The sequence below is a fragment of the Thamnophis sirtalis genome, unplaced genomic scaffold (genome assembly GCF_051295495.1).
Source record: "Thamnophis sirtalis isolate CommonGarterSnake01/CBP01778 unplaced genomic scaffold, rThaSir2_p1.2 scaffold_1, whole genome shotgun sequence".
NCBI classification, from domain to species: Eukaryota; Metazoa; Chordata; class Lepidosauria; order Squamata; family Natricidae; genus Thamnophis; species Thamnophis sirtalis.
In genome coordinates, this window is record NW_028261381.1 from 68556263 (window position 1) to 68575337 (window position 19075).

At 37.4% G+C, this 19075-nt stretch overlaps 2 protein-coding genes across 4 annotated transcripts in view; one reads left to right on the plus strand and one right to left on the minus strand.

Annotated features, from left to right (window-relative positions):
- MYRF (myelin regulatory factor) overlaps nt 1-11664 on the plus strand; it is a 107855-nt gene extending 96191 nt beyond the window's left edge. For all 3 annotated transcript variants that reach the window (XM_087715119.1, XM_087715123.1, XM_087715125.1), the window contains 6 exons: nt 138-434; nt 1861-1948; nt 2586-2660; nt 4655-4760; nt 5494-5568; nt 6543-11664. In XM_087715119.1, the coding sequence (XP_087571245.1) occupies nt 138-434; nt 1861-1948; nt 2586-2660; nt 4655-4760; nt 5494-5568; nt 6543-6629 (728 nt within the window). In that variant the 3' untranslated portion in view covers nt 6630-11664. The remainder of the gene's footprint in view (nt 1-137; nt 435-1860; nt 1949-2585; nt 2661-4654; nt 4761-5493; nt 5569-6542) is intronic.
- An 866-nt stretch (nt 11665-12530) lies between these two features.
- Nucleotides 12531-18984, minus strand: TMEM258 (transmembrane protein 258). The gene is made up of 4 exons (XM_087715139.1): nt 18865-18984; nt 17406-17515; nt 15853-16001; nt 12531-13278 (listed from the first exon to the last, which is right to left on the minus strand). The coding sequence occupies exons 1-3, from the start codon at nt 18865-18867 to the stop codon at nt 15875-15877; spliced, it is 240 nt and encodes a 79-aa protein (XP_087571265.1). The 5' UTR covers nt 18868-18984; the 3' UTR covers nt 12531-13278; nt 15853-15874.
- Between the last annotated feature and the right edge of the window lie 91 nt (nt 18985-19075).

Consider the following 19075-nt stretch of genomic DNA (forward strand, 5'->3'; position numbering starts at 1 on the left):
AAGATAGTCACAGGTTTATCATCTCTGAGAATTATGCTGTCTTAGTTGTCACACCTTGGGCCCTTATATATCTGTCCATTGCTGGTCTCTTCTCAAATTAGCTTTATTAATTTTTATTTTGTGCTCTGCTTTCATAGACCAAAGCTTCTTGTCACTCCTACCAGTGACAAACATCAAAGCCAAATCGAGGGGGATCACCGGCAAGACAGCTTCCCACACAAAATGGCCAAAGACTGCTGACCGATCACGGGGCTTTGGGGGTCCCAATGCCAGTCCCTCTTCCCTCTTCACCAATATCCAGGGCAAGTCCAAATATGTTGCCAACCTTCCCCTCACATACAACAGCTTTCCTTCCGATCGGACATCACGGCAGCGACGGAGCATCAGCCAACCAAATGCTAAAGAGCTTGGCATCGCAAGAACCAAGCATAATGGTAGACATATTTCCATTTTCCCTGATTACTTGGGTATAGAGACAATTTCCAGCATCTCTGCTCATCCCACCAGATCTAGCAGAGTGGCCTGTTAAACAATATCTTCTTGTTAAAAACCAGGAATTGTGTTTTTCTGTTGCTGCCTTACGGAATGTCATCTCTTCAGAATTTGAGATGATCTCAGCCCTTTTAGCCTTTCATACAGCATTAAACATCTGGCTGTTCCCCAGGCATTTGGGCCAAGAGATTGTCAAGATCTGCCAGTTACTGCTGCTTTCTTATAAATTGGCATTATTATTTGTGATCTTGGGCGTTAGGGCTTGAGTCGTTAAAATGTTGTTTTTAGCCTGGTATATGATCCAGAGATGAGAGGAGGAAACATATAAATCAAATAAATAAGCAAACAGGTATTGTTTAACAGAAGAAGGAAACATTTCTTGCCCCCCAAGTCAACATGCAGGAATAGATCATGGTTCAGAGGCCTCATAGTAGTGTGGCCAAGAGCAGCAGCAGCCCGGTCATCCCTTGTCTCTTGAATATGTGCCTATCTCCTCCTCCCTACTGCAATCTGGCTCTCCCCAGTTGAGTAATCATTGGCCAGTAGGCATGTAGGAGAGAGCCACTTTGGTGTAGTGGTTAAGGCATCAGACTAGAAACCAGAAGGGCTAGAGTTCTAATTCTGCTTTAGGCACATAGAATCTGGTTCACACTGTCTTAAAAAAAGGCAAGGGAAAACCTCTTTTGAAAAAAATGTAATAACTTGCCAAGAAAACTGCAGGAATCAGCCCAGGCAATGATCAAGAGTCAGGACTGACTCGAAAGCACCCAATAGGCAAGCAGGAAAGATTTGAGTTGCAATGAACCAGCCAAGGCCACTGAAACCGTTTCCTCCCCTTGCTCTACAGATTCTTCACAAATGTTTTAACTATCTGAAAGCACCTCCTTAATATATCTTGTGCATCTTTGAATCCTTCTTTGCTCTCCTCCAGAACATCCCCTTTTCTACCAGCCATTACATTTGCTAGTGTAGTTTCTTTTCAAACCCTGATGACTGGGACTATGGAAATGGTCATCCTAGGATATCTGTAGGCTACAGGATGTATATAGAATCATATCCAAACAGGAGAACACGTTATTTTTCCATCTGTACCAGACCTTGTTCAGCTACACTGCCTGTTCCTGTTGTGCCCTATGCTGCATGTAAAGCTTTGTGAGGTGATGCATACATACATCCTTAGCTGGCATGGTTTATGAATCCCATTCCAAGCTATCTGATTTCCCTTTGGCTTAGTTTAGACAGAAATATACAGTGTATGCCTTAGTTAGATCACAGTCCTAAACCTTTCCCTTTAGAATGATTAGCATTTTGTGGAACTTCCTATGTAGAGTAGGCTCCTGCTCCATCTTGATTATTTCTGTCCTGTAGAAACAGCTCCTGTGCTCCAGTCTGTGTCACTATTGGAGGCAAATGTGGTCATCTTACCCCAGGCCTGTGCTACAGGGGACGACTGCAGGTAAGTGGGAGCCATAAGCAGCTTTATTAGACTGGGAGTTCTTTTTTGTAATATATTTTTATCTGAATTTATCAGTGTAGTAAAATATACAAAACAAACTAGAACAAAGATAGAAAATAAAAAATAGAGGATGAGAGAGAGAAATAAAAAACATTTATGATCTTCTGTCCTTTATTTGATCAAGTAATAATTATTTTAAAATTTTCTCCAACTCTACATCCCTTTTTAACCTCCAAATCGTGTAATCATCAAGTCATTTTTTTTCTTCTTTAACAAAAAGTCCACATACAGTTTCATCTTTCAAAAATGTCCTTATTGTCTTTTCTTTAACCAACCTGGTCAGCTTTGCTATTTTTGGAAATTCAGTTAATTTTATACTTCAGTATTCCACTGTTGGCATTTTTTGCATACATCAGATGGGGATTCTCAAATGTCAGATTCCTAGGAAGGAAATTGTGTCATCCAGATAACTAAATATACTAATTTAGGATTTTTTCCATGAATTTTGGTTGCCATATTACCAGTGATGAATGATGGAATCGTATTTGAGTGAATACTTACAGAGAACAGCAGGAAAGTATGAAGATAAGCAAAAATTTGTGGTATATCTTTTTTCCGTTGTTATTTATTCCTGCAGGACTGGAAATATCACTTATCGCATTCCCATCAGCAAATTTACATCAGTGAACACAAATCTTACTTTGGAAATGAAGTAAGTAAGAACTTTTGGGAAAGCACAGATACTGGCAAAGAATATTGTAGAAAATGCAAAAGCTAAAACAGTTTAATAGGAAACCAGATAGAGAAAGAATTCCAAAACGATATAAATAGTTGATAATGATGTGATATCTGCTATCATTTCACAAATTGAGAGTACTATTCTCAATATAATTCATAGGAAAATAGTACTGAGTCATGAGGAAGATGGGGGACAGGTTTTTGGTGAGGCTTGACAATCAGGCACTTTTAAAATCAAATCTGGTTACCCCTTTTAAGAATCCTTCCCTTTCTCACAGGACTGGAGATTTCACAGAAAGGCAGATACTTTTTGTGGTGGTTCTTTTACCTATATTTCTATGCCATTTCTTATCTCATAATCAGAGCCATTTGCTACAACCCTAAAATGGCCAGTCAGAAATTAAAGTGTCAGTGCTACTCTGGGAGCATGCCATGTATTTCATATCCTGGTATGCTGAAGATAGAAAAATAGGCATGAGACAGAAGAAAATTTGTCTGTCGAAAGGGAAGGGTTTTGTGGCTCAGGGATAAAGCACATAATTTGTGTCCACTCCCCCCCACAAAAAAAATCAGGTTTGGTATCTGACATCTCCAGTTGGTGCTGCAAAACCTCCTTCATTATACTCCAATATTCCACTCTTGCAGATGCTATTGATTATTGTAAGCCACCTAGAGTAGCCCCATATTGAGATAGGCCGTGACCCGTCAAAAGCGCGGACGGCAAAAGCGCGATCGACAAAATCGCGCCTTTGACGTCATCACAGCGCGACGAAAAAGATCGAAAAATTCAAATAAAAATTAATAAAAATTAAATTAAAGCAAGTCGATTCACATAAAGGTAAGGGTTAGGGTTAGGGTTAGGGTTAGGGTTAGGTTAAGGGTTAGGGTTAGCTTTAGAGCGTTAGCGTTAGCGTTAGGGTTAGGATAAGGGTTAGCGTTACGTTTTTCGTTACTTTAACGGTTAGGTTTAGGGTTAGGTTTAGGGTTAGGTTAAGAGTTAGGTTTAGGGTTAGGTTTAGGGTTAGGTTTGGGGGGGTTAGGGGAAGGTTTTAGCTTTATTTTTACATTTTTTCGATCTTTTTCGTCGCGCTGTGATGACGTCACAGCGCGCTTTTGTCGAGCGCGATTTTGTCCTACGCGCTTTTGTGGTGGAACCGAGATAGGCTGCAGATGAATTCCATAAATAAGTACTAGAAAACTACTGTCAGGACAGAATGGATAGACCACCAAGAGTTTTAGGCATCTGAAACACCACATATTGTCTAATGATCCTAATCTGATGATGGGCCAGTGTTGCTACTTTAATGCAGGGCATCTTCTATATTCTTAAAAGACCATTTTGTTCCTTTGTGTACCTTACTCCACTGTGATATTTGTCTGCATAGTTAGACCTGGGAAATCAAAGTGTTTGGATCAAGGAGACTTCATACTATTGCTTGTTGGATTGTATCTAATGTATCCTGTAAAATGTTTCATAGAAAGCAAAGAGAAAATTAGAGAAATGGTTTGTCAGTTACCACTTTCAGGATTTAGATCTGTTCAAAATAACAGCAAAATGTAGCTCCCTTATTCTATGGAGCTTCAAATACTTTGCTTTCTGCTGTTATAACACAAGAAAGACTTTCAGTCTTTTCTTCCTGTCTGCAAAACAGTAGCACCTCTGAAAAGACTCTGGAGAGATATTTCAAAGGGCGAAGGAGGAAAGAAGATGAGGGAATGCATCCCAATGCAACAGTGCATTTCTTCTTCCATTTCAAGTCCAAGCCTGGTATAATGGTATACATTTAGGAGTTGAGTATTTTGGTGGGTGAAAGTGCAGTGAGAAAGACTACTTTACAGTGAAATAAGAACATGAATTCATAGGCCAATAGACTATAAATAGTGGCATTTATATTATTACAAATGCCAAGAGAAGATTGCATTGAAAATGATCTGCTCATCGTTGTTGTATTGTTTCTTTCCTCTCAGTGCTTCCTCAGCTGTATCTGGCTATCTTTGTAATCTCACATCCAACAGTCCTTGTCTGCAGACTGAAAATGACCTAGACAGCTTGTCTAATGCAACAGATATTCAGGTATGTTTTTTTTTTAAGAAAAAGATATCTCACAAAATAAGTGTTTACCTGCTGGATAATGTATTTGCATCTAGGTTTTTGTTTATAATAGAAAATCAGGTTCAATTTGTTATGTCCTTAGACCGAACTTAGTTTTGTTTGGAATAGATATTGTTGCCATAATTTCTTAAAAATCACTCTTTATTAACCTGCTTTAAAAAAAAAAAAGACGGTAACACTGATTCCTTTCTTCTCCTTTCATTTTCCCTTCTCTTCCCCTTGTCCCTTTCAAAACAGAAACATAAGAGTTTGGGCACACAAACTCATCTGTAAATAAGCTGAACCTTCAAATGCTCATGTGTTTTAATTTTCACAGTTAGTTTATACATGGATAAGATATGGATTATCCATGTTTTTTTATTAAAAATTTGAGGGTAGTTTATCCATGGATGCGCTTAAATGCAAGTATAGATGAGTTACAGTATACAGGTACCTTTTAAAAGTATTACTGTATATACTTGCAGATAAGCCAAACTCAATTTTGGGGATGTGTTTTGGCACATAAAATTCTTGGCTTAATGCATGTATATATGGTACTTTGCTGTCTGCTGTTCTCTAACAAGTTTCTTGCTAAACTGTGGGAGCAGAGAGCAAAGGAAATGCAATTTACCATGACAGTCTGGGAAATGGGGCAATATTAAACAGCGACAATAGCTTTCTTTCATCCCAGGTATTGGGTGTTCTTTTTTTCTAGGGAGCAACATACCGCTGGCCTGTGGTCATGATGCCATTCCAGGAATTTACTTACCATTTCCGATTAGCTAGGCCTGTGAGTATCAATGCTTGCCATGTCCTCTCTAGCATACATTTGTAAGGCATATCAGTTCTTGAGCGTGAAATAAAAATGGCAACGAAGTTGCCCTTTGGTAACAAATCTCCTCCTTTTTGCATCGCATTAAGCTGGGCACTGAGTGAACGAGAGTTGGAAACTGCTGTTAAATGAGACAAATGAATGTCTGAATTATATCCATATGTAGCAATATGTACAAGGATGGCACAAGTATCCCATATTTAAACTCCCTCCTGATAAGTCCAGTATAGATAAGAAATGATTCTGTATTCATGGGAAGGAGAATGTCTAGATTTCATAGGCATGCTTATTTCATTTTAAGATTAATCTTCAGTAGAGAAAAATATGCTCCTAATTGAGAGACTTTAAGAACACTATGAAATTTCTTACCGCAGTATTGGGATTGCTCTTGTTGCACCAGTGCAGATTTTCTCAACCTGACAACTATTAGACATGTGGACTACAACTCCCAGAATTCCCCAGCCAGCATGGAATTCAAACCCACATATTTTTAAGTTGCCATGGTTGAGAAACACTATTCTAGTGCAACACTATTCTAGTGCAACTCCCGTGTGAGCACAGGAGAGACTTGGAACTTTTAGAGAGCAGATTTAAAAGTCTGGCGCTTGTTGGGGAAGTCAGATTTACTGACACAAGTTATCAGTATAAAGGCTTCTGTGCCTTGAAAACACACTGGAATTAGCCTTTCTTCATAAAATCGAAGAGTTCTAGTGAGTCAAGGGGACCTATTCAGAGTATGAGCTCACTTTTTACTTTGACTCTAAGTTTGAACTCATTTACATTTCTTCCAAAAGAAGTAATAGTTTTGAGCTAGTGATCCGACCAACTCTCTATGGTTTGCTTCCCCGAAGCAAACCATGTTTGTTTCTGATAATGATGGCTATTTGCAATCTTTCATGATTCCCTTGTTTTTTCCCATTCCCTCCTCACAGGGCCAAGCTAACTGCAGTACCCCTGTGGAGCAGATGGGTTCTCTCTTTAATGACTACTATTTCCAGTTTTATTGGCTCTGTGAATGAGTCTCGGGAACACCTGCACACTTTTGATAGAAGCAGAAAAACGATGGGCTCCAAGACTCACTTGACTGAATACTCTCTTCAAAGAACACCACGCCCTGACTAGTTGCTTCTAATCGATAATCCCTTCCTTTGGGTCCGAGTTACTTTGGTTTCCTTCCTAGCAGATGGATGTTAATCTTAGAATGTCATACTTTGGGAAGGAATAGTGCCACAAGCAAAACAAGGAAATACAGAGGCATTTTGTTTTCTTGATTTGCTGTAGGATGCTAGAATTCCTCTGGCCTCTCTGAGTACACTGGATTTTATAATTGTAGGCTTGACCATGCTTGTGTTCAGTCTATTTGGACATCTCAGAACTGAAGGATATGGCTTGACTGGAAACAAATCTTGGTGCCCAGAAAGTCAATGAAGCAGCTTTTTAATGCATATTTCTTACCAATGATGTTAGAAGTCCTATTCTAAAATGGAAACACTGGATCTGTCTGAAAAGGAATTCTATCTAGATGTGTTGCAAGTCGTACACTGGAATTTTCAACTTCTTAGCTGGCAGTCAGATGCTTCTCTTTAAAGCTATGCTTGGCAGAAATCCTGGTGACACTGGAATTCAGGGCTGATAGTTGTTTTCAATAGCAATAACCAATGGAAAAGCTATGGGGTTTACCTCTCACTTCTTCCTTCTTTTATCTTACTATAAATTTGTATTTGGCAGACAACAAACCTCAAGGACCCTGCAAAAGCCACTCTGAGGCAGGTCACATTTGCACCCAAAGTGCCTTCTTTTCAGGACTGGATGAAGATGCTTCTCAAGAAGATAGCTCTCTTCTTCAAATATACTTGAGAAAATAGCCCCTGGGCTCTGCAACTGGACTTCACAATGCTGGTATCGAAAAAGCATTGACTGAAACCTTTTAAATCCCACTATCTGTCACTGCCAAAAATACATTCATCCCAAAGAGAATATGGAAAAACTTATAAGTATTAACCCTTGTGCCAGAAACCAGGAAAAGGCGGCCACCAGAAGCAACGTACGCTAAAAATATCTACACTGATTTTTTTTTAAATTCCCTAAGGGGTCACAGGGACTCTCTATGAGGTAACAAACAAAATACCTTTCTTCATTCTAGGCTTTGAATAGTCTTCATGTTTCAGGTAATTTACTGTTACAAGATTTTAATTTGCTAAACCACTTGTGGTGGGGTTTTCACCAAAAAAAGAAAAGAAGCAGCAGCCAACATTCAAGTCAATTATTGATTGCCTTGTCTCTCATAGGAAACCAAAGTGAAATCCACACTGACTGCCAACCTGAGCCAAGATTTTGAATTAGGTGCTGAGATAAGTCAGATGTATAAGCACAATGTCAAGGTATCAGCCTTTTGCGCTCAATTCAAAGACAAATGAGTTAGGTTGGTTCAGGCACTGGCCATTTCTTTCTAAAATAGTTAAAAGATGATTTATGTAGGGGCAACAACAGTTGCATCGAGAACAAGGAGGTAATCTAATGGGGAAAGTAAGAAGCTGCTGGTTCAGCTCTCTCAACCAGAATGAAATTACTGTATAAAGAATATATGAAAAGAAGCGTTCCTGCCTCTGACATATTCCAGCCATCCAGCACTACAAGCTTTTAAATTGGATTGCTGTAGTTAAAAATGACTAAAGTAGACCTTGGCTATTGGTATTTTTTAAGCATTGGTGTGTTTGCGAAAACATACAATAGAGTTGCCTGCATTCTTTGGTGGAACTGCCACATTATTAATTTATCTATTACCAGGTAGGCATACTTTTTAGGCTATTACCAGTGATGCATATTTGACACTGCATTGTAAATGCTAAAAATCGCACTTCTCAAGAGAAAAACGATAGCTAAAAATAGTTTTATGAGAATACTTCTAATAAATGTATTAATATGTATGCTAACCTAGCAGTTCGAAAGCATGCAAATTTGAATAAATAGGTACCATTTTAGTGGGAAGGTAACAGCAATCTGTGTCTCTCAGTCATGCTGGCCCCATGACCACGGAAATGCTGGCCCCCCTCAGCTACCGTAGGAAACAGAGATGAGCACCACCCCCTAGAGTCGGACACAACTGGACAGGAGAAACTTTTACCTTTACCTTTAACCTGTTTTCACAAAATAATGTACTGGTCTAATTGTTCTTCAGGATGCTTTAAAGCAAATGGTACTTATGGATGCAATATAAAATTAATTCATTGTTAACGATTGACATCTTTCTTTGGGATGCTGTATGTGTTGTGTGACCAAAAATAGCTCCTAAAGAAAAACAGCAGTTAGATATTACTATTCATTGGGGGCAGCGATGATACACTTGATGATATAGGGAGAAGACAAAAAAGTTTTAGTTAGGTCCACTCAGAGAAAATAGACATGTAAAGACTGGCATGGCTGTCATTACTAGTACTTGCCACCAGCTGGCAATGTTGCACAAGAAAGAATTAATGATCAGTTTTTGTATACAGATACAGTAAGAGCTCTAAGGAGCAAACAGTCATGAAGTAGGAAATCTTTAATACATACAGTATTTAATTTGGCACTTAATTTCAGATAACTAACATTAACTCAAACTGGAATTGTAATTTATTGATGTCATTACTATAGGTTTTAAACATTGAAGATAATATATATTTTAGGTAAGGCTCTCTGGCAAAAAAAAAAAAAATTAAACTGTAGTCCTGTACTCAACATTCACTGATGAGTAGCAGAAAGAAATCAATTTGAGTTCAGCAAACTTCCATAAGGATGTACTGCTAAGCACTGCTTATTGAATGATTGCACTGATTGGCGTTTCAGTGCAGAATTGAGCTTCAGTTATTATGAAGGCAGCTGTTGCCTGTACTTCTCTAGGCCATCCTTGGTAGCATTAGCTTCTCTCTTCACCCACTGTTCTGTTTTCCTCTTTCCCTCTACATTCTTTTTTTCTTCTCCTCTTCCTCCTCCTCAGTGCCTTAGTTTGGATATAATTGTAATAGAACCAATGTAAAGGAGAATAGAGGAAAATATTGTACATTTTAACATGATTTTGTTTGGAGTCTTTTTCCTCTAAACACACACTAGTGCTCATAATAACAAGAAAATGATGAACCCATGGGCCAGATAAAATCTTTCTTTTATGGTTATTCTTGGGATGCTGACCATTTAATCATGTAAGCATTTATCAGGGACCAGTATGAGATGAAACAAAATGCTTAAAAAACCATGGAGGGTTTGTTTTTTGGAACTATTCTTTTTAATTCATGATTTTGTCCATCCTTATTCATTTGCATTCAGCCATTGCTAAAATTTAATTCTTGTTTATCATTGATGAGTACAATTGTACTCATTTAGATCTGCTTCAAAGCAGATTTTATCTTTCTAGAACCAGCCATGCAAGTATCCAACACCCTTCCAGCTTCCTATTGTCTAAGCAATGAAATGCAAATCAAGATACACATTTACACCCCCTCACAATCCTGCTTACCACCTGCCTATTGGCCTGTCATGACCACGCTTCTGAAGGTAGTATAAGAACTGCTGTCATTCTAGAGGCTTGCATCAATCCTGGCATTTTTCCATGTCAGGGTTAAACTCTTCCAGCTTCCCACATAGTGGGATCTTCCAATGTTATTCCAGCCAAATGGAAAGAAGTCCTGCAATGGTGCCCGTTTAGTTAAAGAAGTGCAAATAGTAACTCATAGAAATGGAAGAATTCCTTGTTCCTTTTGATTCCATCTTAGCTCTAGTATGGCTCTTCTCAGCAGCAAGGTGCCAAAATACTCTCTTATTACAAGTAGTAAGAAATCTTTAAACCCTTAGTTAAGAGCTATTCATTTAAAAACAATCTGATGAGGACATTCACATTTTCCTGACTATCCCTTTGCCTACTCCTCAGTACTGATATAAATAGCTAACTCACCACTGTTATCTATCCTGATCAAGGTGAGGCAGCAAAGACAAAATGACATCAGAAATAAAATGACCAATCACTTTCTTCTCCCAGTCGATCCAATGGAATTGGAGAGAAGGTATCTGTGTTTATATATAAGTATGCATGTATATATGTATGTGTGTGTATGCATACACACAAGCACACATATACATATATCAAATCTTTTTATTGGCAAATTCACATCAAAGTTTTCTCTGGTATGCATAATCTTTTATAACAAGTATTGCTCTTTATATTACAGGTTTCATTGTTTTATAATGCTGTAACACTGCGTCTATAATATCTCTATTGTCTCAAAATGCTTCAAAGTATCAAGTGTGGGAGAGAAAATTAGCCAAAAAATCATAGCAAATTAATAACCATCAACGTCTCAGTTATTAGCATAATCACATAAACTGGACCTTTTGACCATACAATCTTTACTCATCTTGTCTAGGAACATTCCTTCCCATTTGTGTTATTTACAGACTTCTGAAAAGCAAAATAGTGATTAACAACTGTATCTGTTCCTGTCTAATAGAGACAGGTTAAGAGATGGTGCTTCCTGCTTAGATGGTAGCTCACCTTTCTAAGAGCTAAAATTCTAACTGTGCCTCTTTAGACATTTGGAGGAACAGAAAGAAAAAACAAGGGTGGAAATGGAGCCAGCTTTTAAAGTTTGGCTATTCTGAAGGTTAGGAATGATTTCTCAAAAGGAAAATCCATACACTTTTTGTATTTTTATTATTGTTAAAGCTTAAAGCCTGTATATAAATATTTTATGCCATCACTGTGAGCCTTAAGGAATATAAAGCACTAATTGTTTTGTTTAAAAGTTGCTACCACAGCTTTAATCATTGTATATTGTCCACAATTTCAAAGTCATATACTTAGTGAATACTATGTTAATGTTTTATTATTATTTTAGTTTGGTGGAGAATAAGTGGTTGCTTTTTCTTCTACCACCTGCTTTTTCAATTTGTATTTATATTTTGTTCTTGTTTTTGGAGTTCTGGTGGTCAGGATTCCTCTACTTTTGTTTGCTTATCTAGAGCCTAATTCTTAAGAAATGTACCTGTATAAATAAATACCCAAGTATACTACTTTGTACCCAAGATTGGCTCATCACTTATTCTTCCACTTCAGTAGACTGAATTGTTACTTACAGTGCAATTAATTAAGGATGCAGATCAAGAAAAACAATTTGGTTTAGATATTGCACATAATATGCTACAGTAAATATTTGGAGATGACAGAATAATCATGTTTTAGATTAATATTCCTATCTGCAGTTTTTTATAAAAGAAATAAAAAATAATGCAAATGACCAGTTGCCTGCAAGGAATATAATTCTTCCATTGCTCACCATCTAGTCAGAGCTGAAAAAGCTGCTTGGATGAGAAGTGAAACATCTTCAAAGAAAAACAAAGTCCGGTTGCCTCTTGAAAAAGCACCTTTGGGACAACTATGACCTGAATGACTGTGTCATATTATTTCTCTCACATACACACACTCAATTCAAATGATCAACGTACCTAATGCCCTCTACTTTCTGCACAACCACCACCCTGTGAAGTGGATTGGGAGAGAATGACTATCCCAAAGTCATCCAGGTGGCTTTTATGCCTAAGGGAAGCAAAGCCTAGAATTTTGGTTTCTAGGCCAATCCTTTAATCACTGCACAAATAAACTGATTCATTTATATGAGCTAAAAATGTGAAACTTCCTATTCGCTGTCTTTTCAAAATAAGATGCAGAAGAAATTAACTAATATAAGATAGCTATAACGTAGAGGTAAAATCAATGTCATTTGTGGACTTTGCAACTGAAGTAATGCATGTGACTATCAAAAAGATCATTAGGTGAACTACTATTTCCATGATGTTCCCAAAAGGATCCTTTCGAGGTCAGTGAAATGAGGATCCTTATTGTTAGGGGCAATATGCTGACTCTGTAAACCACGTAGAGGGCTACAAATAAGTCGAAATGCAAATGGTATTGTTTATTGTAGCAAAAATAAATTTGGCAGCACATTAAGGCCAAATACATTTGCCAAAATTATCCATTTAATCAGGTATAGGCCCACCATCAGAGCAGCGGAGCACTCTGGAATATGTAGGTCCATGCAAGTACATAAGTAATTGGTTAAAGCAGCAGCAGCTTTTCCTGAGATCATGTATAAGAAAGATCCAAATATTTCAAAAGAGCTGAAGATATACACTATATTTGTACTCCTAAATGTTTTCAAGCTTATTGTTAATATCTATCTCCCTAAAACGGAATGCACATAAGCATCACTCTAAATGTTACACATTTAGTCCATATATCTAAAAAACATATAGTGAATAGGATGCATCAATAAACTGTGAAATGGTCACCTCAGTTTCTCATTCTTGGCATTTTGCCTTGAGGTCAGATTTCAACAGCATGCCACTTAACTACTATGCACACCTAGGGAGAGATATCTATTTCTCCTACTGAGAATATATACAAACCCAAGGCTAAGTGTGATTGACCAGCCAGTGACAAATAAATGGATCTAAAGGGATAGCCAAAAAAAACCAAACCCCCAATACCTCAGAGTATAGCACAACATTCAGCTTATCACAGATTCAGCTTTATTGATCTGATGTTAGAATTCTCACATGTTAGAATTATAGTCCAGAACTGTGATAAGCCACACTGTTCAATAAAAAAGTAAAAAGGAGGTGCAGAAAGGCTTCTGGAACCTGAAATGGAGAAAAACAATTGGATATTATTTCTTTAAAGCTGTCCCTTATTGCTTTCCATGTCACTACACTGTGTTCACAATTATTAGGCAAGTGAGTATTTTGACCATACCATTTTATGCATATTTTCCACCTCCAAGATGTATAAATCTGAATACTTATTGGATATAAGCATATCAGGTGATGTGTGTTTGTGTAATGAGGGAGAGTGTGGCCTGAGATCAACACCCTATATCAAGGTGTGCATAATTATTAAACAGCTTCTTTTCCTCAGGCAAAAAAGAGATTTAACTGATCTGAAAAGTCAAAAATTGTAAAATGTTTTTTATAGAAATGCGGCATGCTTGAAATTGGTAAGATATTGGGGCGTGATCAGAAAAACCATCAAACGTTTTGCTGAAAATAGTCAACAGGGTTGCAAGAAACATGTTGGGGGAAAAAGATGCACATTAACTGCCAAAGATTTGAGAAGAATCAAACGTGAAGCTACCAGGAACCCATTATCCCCCAATGCTGTCATATTCCAGAACTGCAACCTACCTGGAATGCCCTTCTTAAATGGGAGAGTTAGTGAAAGAAAATAGTACCCCTCTCTGAACAGTATCTGGGACATTGTGGTTGCTGCTGCACAAAAAGATGATCGTAAACAGATCGCGAAACTGACAGACTCCATGTCTGTTACTGAAAAGAAGGGTTGGTCCCTGATTTTTTTTTCAAATGTCAAGAATATTTATTTGTAAATTTTTAGGTGTTCATTATTGAAAATAAAATGAGATGAAAAAAATGTTTATTTCCCATTTAGTTGCATAATAATTCTGCACACTAATAGTTGCCTAATAATTCCACACACATCTAAGAAAGCTTTTACTTTCTTAAATATTCAAGTTTGACATTTATTAACCTTTTGGATTGACCAAGAGCACTGTAGTAGTTCAATAATAAAATTAATCTTCAACTATACAACTTGACTTAATAATTGTGCACACAGTGTATTCAAACAAGACAAATAACATGGGATCAAAGCATCAAAAGTCAGGTAGTACATTAATAAATACCCAGATAACAATATAGTGTTTCTATTGTGAATGGTTGATCTTATAACTTTTCATTCCTTTTTTTTAAATGTTAAATCGATTCAATTTATGTGACTCAATAACTCAGGACATGCAAACTGTACATAGATACATGAATTCTTGGCTTAGAAAAGCATATTTGCCCAAATAATAACATATAATAAAGTTATTGTCTTCAAATCCGAATGGGCCACTAAACACTTAAGCTATCCTCTGCGGTGCAGGAATCTAATTAAGGCACGCAAGACAGATGCTTATCTAGTTTCCATTTGAAATATATTCAATGAACCTACTTAGCTCTCAGCGTATTTGATAAAAATGTATGGTAACTATGACTGCTGAAACAGGCTTGTCCTGTCAGAATCTGAGCAAGCACGCACAGGTTGTAGGAAACAAGTTTGGAAATTTACAGGCCAAGGGAACTTCAACTCCAGCAACCCAGAGCTTGGAAACAAAATGTATGCTGATGAGGTGGATGTTGTGAAAGGACAAAAATAGCAACATCTTCCTTCTTTTTCTCAACAATCCAGCCTTATTTTATTAGTTTTCTATTCCTATTCCTATTCAGGCATGGAAATCTAGCAATTCGTTGAAACTTGCTGGTGGAAAATGTGAATGTTCAGTTCCATAGAAATCAACAACTGAAAGCCACTGGCCACATCTGATCTGTTTTGACTAAAAAAAATCATCATGTATGCAATTTTGTTAAATATAACATGTGGTGCCTCCAATGGCAGGTAAGGTCACAACTTCCACCTGAAAAAGCTTTTGTGTAATAGTATGTCTGACTGGCAACTGCTCATCTACAGAAAAGACTACATGGCAAAATAGCAGTTACCACAGAAACATGATCAATGGTTTGATACTACAAGGAAGTAAATTTAGGTTAGATATGTGGAGGAAGTTCCTGATGCTAAAGAGCTGTCAGTGGAATAGGCTGTCTCTGGAAGAGGTATACTGTATTCCTCTTCACCCAGAGTCCCAGTAGCAATCTTTCAAATGGTTTAGCACAGTGTTTTTCAACCACTGTGCCGCGGCACACTAGTGTGCCGTGACATAGTGTAAGGTGTGCCGTGGGAAAATTACTTTATATATAGCCAATATAGGCACAGAGTTAAATTTTTTTAACATTTTCTAATGGTGGTGTGCCTCGTGATTTTTTTCATGAAAAAAGTGTGCCTTTGCACAAAAAGGTTGAAAAACACTGGTTTAGCAAATTGGGATCATACAACCTCGAGATGTTGCAACTGTCATAAATTCATGCTGCTTGACAATTTTGATATGGCTGATGGTCGCAAATATGAGGAACAGTCATAAATCACTTTGTTAGTGTTGTTGTAGTTTCAAATGATCGCTAAATGACTGGTTGTAAATTGAGGACTATTTGTATTTACCTTGTATCTTTAAACATGCTTTATTAAAGTTTCATCTCAGTTTGTTCTATACACTAATCAGATACTTATTGTGAAAAGGCCCCAGCATAACATTTAACATGTCTCACCTGAAATAGCTCCAAACTATGGTCACACATAGATTCCAACCCACAGCAATAAGAAGAGAACTCCAAAGCCCATGAAGAGTGATGCTACTAGAGAGATGAGTAGTTCTTTGTAAATGTCCCGGGTATACTTGGTGGATGTCACTTCATAACTGAGATAATTATTAAAGGTATAACCAGACAGGTTTACAGAAAACGTATCAATGTAAATTGGGAAAAAACCTCATATCCTATACATAATGGAATGACAACTGACTGTATAGATCACCTATCTTTAACATAGCTCATAATACAGAAATTAAGCAGACAGTCCTTTCCTTGCCAAAAACAGAGGAGACTAATTAATCACTTTCTTCACTTAATTTAAATAGAATGGAATGAATTGAAGGAACAGAAGCAGTTTAGCAACTACTCCCAGCCTCAATTATTATGGTAATCATTGAGTAACAGAGCTGTTAGAAATATTTGTCACACCAATGCTATCCCACGTGCATTTGATAAAGTCATGTTTTCTTTATCAAAATTTCACAATTCTCATCATCTAAGTTTAAATGTTCATTAATTTTCTTAGTAAAGATTTTTTTACTAATTGCTTTCCAACCGCTGAGAAACAATCACATTTCTAATGACGTTTCATAATAATGCTTGTAATACAATTTTAAACTGAACATGTGACACAAATCCTGAATGTAATGTTTGTTGTTTCAAACTGTATGAAATAATTTTTTGTCTTTTGACTTTTGGCAATTATCTCAGCTCCTGACATAAAAGTATGTTATGCTATAAAATATTTATGTTCAGCAAAATAAGCATATTTCTGTGCTTAAAAGAACAAGAAAACATGTGACCTTCATTTATGAGATCCTAATATTGAGTCATCTAATAACTTTCTGGCAAACCAGAAATCTCAATGAATTTCATTTTCATCTAAGTGCTTTTCTAATGATGGAATCATGATCACCAACTTTAGGCAAGAGGAGAGTATCCCTGAATCCTGGTATATATTATAGTTAAGAGTTGTGACTTTTGGAGTGATTTTATGAAATTATTCTACATTATAGAAATTATCTCAAATGTTCATTTCAGGATTATATCACCTGGTGTAACAGTTGATGGAAATCCAGTATTAAGAACTTACTTTGAGTGGAACATGACATACCTCTAGAATAGTGGCTGCCAACCTGTGGAGCATGGCCCACTACTGGGCCGCAGGCTAATTACCACCTGGTAATTACCAACTGGTGCACCTGCCTTAAAGACTTTTTTTAGTGCATTTGTCAAGAACAGGGATCTTCAAACTTGGCAAATTTAAGATTTGTGGACTTCAAATCCCAGAATTCCTCAGCTAGTCATGCTGGCTCCAGAATTTTGGGAACTGAAGTTCCCAAGTCTTAAAGTTGCCAAGTTTGGAGATTGCTGGTCAAGAGCAAAACTATATTCAGATTTTTTCCAGTAAGCAGTTAAACTAAATAAAGGTATGGTACTCTCCACAGGACTGCTGACCATCTTATATATTTGCAAATAACCAAAACAGATTTCTGCAATAGTAAGGATACACAAAGAACCAAGCTGTGAAGAACATGCCAATGGCCAGGAGCACCACAGTGAGATGTGGAAACACAGCCGGATTCACCGGACTGGTGTATCTGCTCATTGTTTCAAGCTCCTGAAATAAAGAAAAAAGGGAATGGGTGGGAAGTGAGACAAGTAAAAGAATACAAGACTATGAAGATTTAACTACTATTATATATGTATGTATGTATGTATGTATGTATGTATGTATGTATGTACGTACGTACACCTTATTGAAAGAACTACAGCGTGAGGCAAGGAACTATTTCCCTTTCCCCCTCCCCCCCATAGATGTTGAGAAGGATGGACACAACAGTGAGAGCCAGTGAAGCTGCGGTTTTTCCCAGCTGCAGCCCTTGGTGATTGGCGGCCCTTGTTCCGGAGTGCCTGTAACCATGAGAATGCCTTTCAGGGGGCCCTGTAGATGGATGTTGGTAAAACCGAATAGTTTAAACTGGGTTTTCTTATAACTTGGCCTATTTACATTACAATTATAGTTAATATAAGCGTTATCACATTATAGTTACTGTTATAACAGTAACTCATACTGTTATGAGTTCATGCGTTAATATTTACCATGTGTAACCTTTGTGTAACTGACATACTCTGTATTCATACACTGTGTTCAAAAATGCATATATATATATATATATATATATATATATATATATATATATATATATATATATATATATATATATATATATATATATATATATATATATATATACACACACATACACACACACACACACACACACACACACACATGTTTTTGTTGTAACAAAAAGGCAACAGTAAAAATATTGGGTTTCTGCCTGGATGGTCTCTTGTGACGAGCCGAAGGACAGAGAATGGAAGTAGTGATCTTCCTCCCATATTTGGGCATACCGGGGGTTGTAAAAATCTAATAGATACATATATACATATATACATATACATACATACATACATACATACATACATACATACATACATACATACACACGAGAGGTTCAGCTTCTGTGTATGAGCCTCTTTCTGTCTTCTGCCAAAAGAGCCACCGGCCATCAACATCCACCTATGTACATCGATTTTTATTTATAAGCATTTATAAGCATTTTTGAATACAGTGTATGAATACAGATTATGTCAGTTACACAAAGACCAGAATAAAAAAAAGCATGGTAAATATTAATGCATGAACTCATAACAGTAACTAAGTAACTAATATGTGAAAACACTTATATTAACTATAATCGTAATGTAAATAGGCCAAGATATAAGAAAACCCAGTTTACACTATTCGGTTATACCACCAACATCCGTCTAAATGTACCCCTGAAAGGCTTTCTCGTGGTTACAGGCGCCCCGGAACTGGGTCCGCCAATCACCCAGGGCCGCAACTGGGAAAAGCCGCCATGGGAAAAGCAGCCTCCGACGGTCCCTCTCCCCGTCACTTACCATGGCTGCGTTGGCGGCGTCTCCCGTTAGAGAAAGACACGTCCGTTCTTTCCTGCCATCCTCGCTCCGCCCTTCCGTCTCCGGAGCGCTGTCATCGTAAGTCTCTCCGGCCCAAAGCTTGCTGGGAGTTGTGGTCCATTGACCCTCTAATTGTAGGAGAGCGCACAAAGATGTCGTCAGAACCACATCTCCCAGAGATCACTGCGCGGTG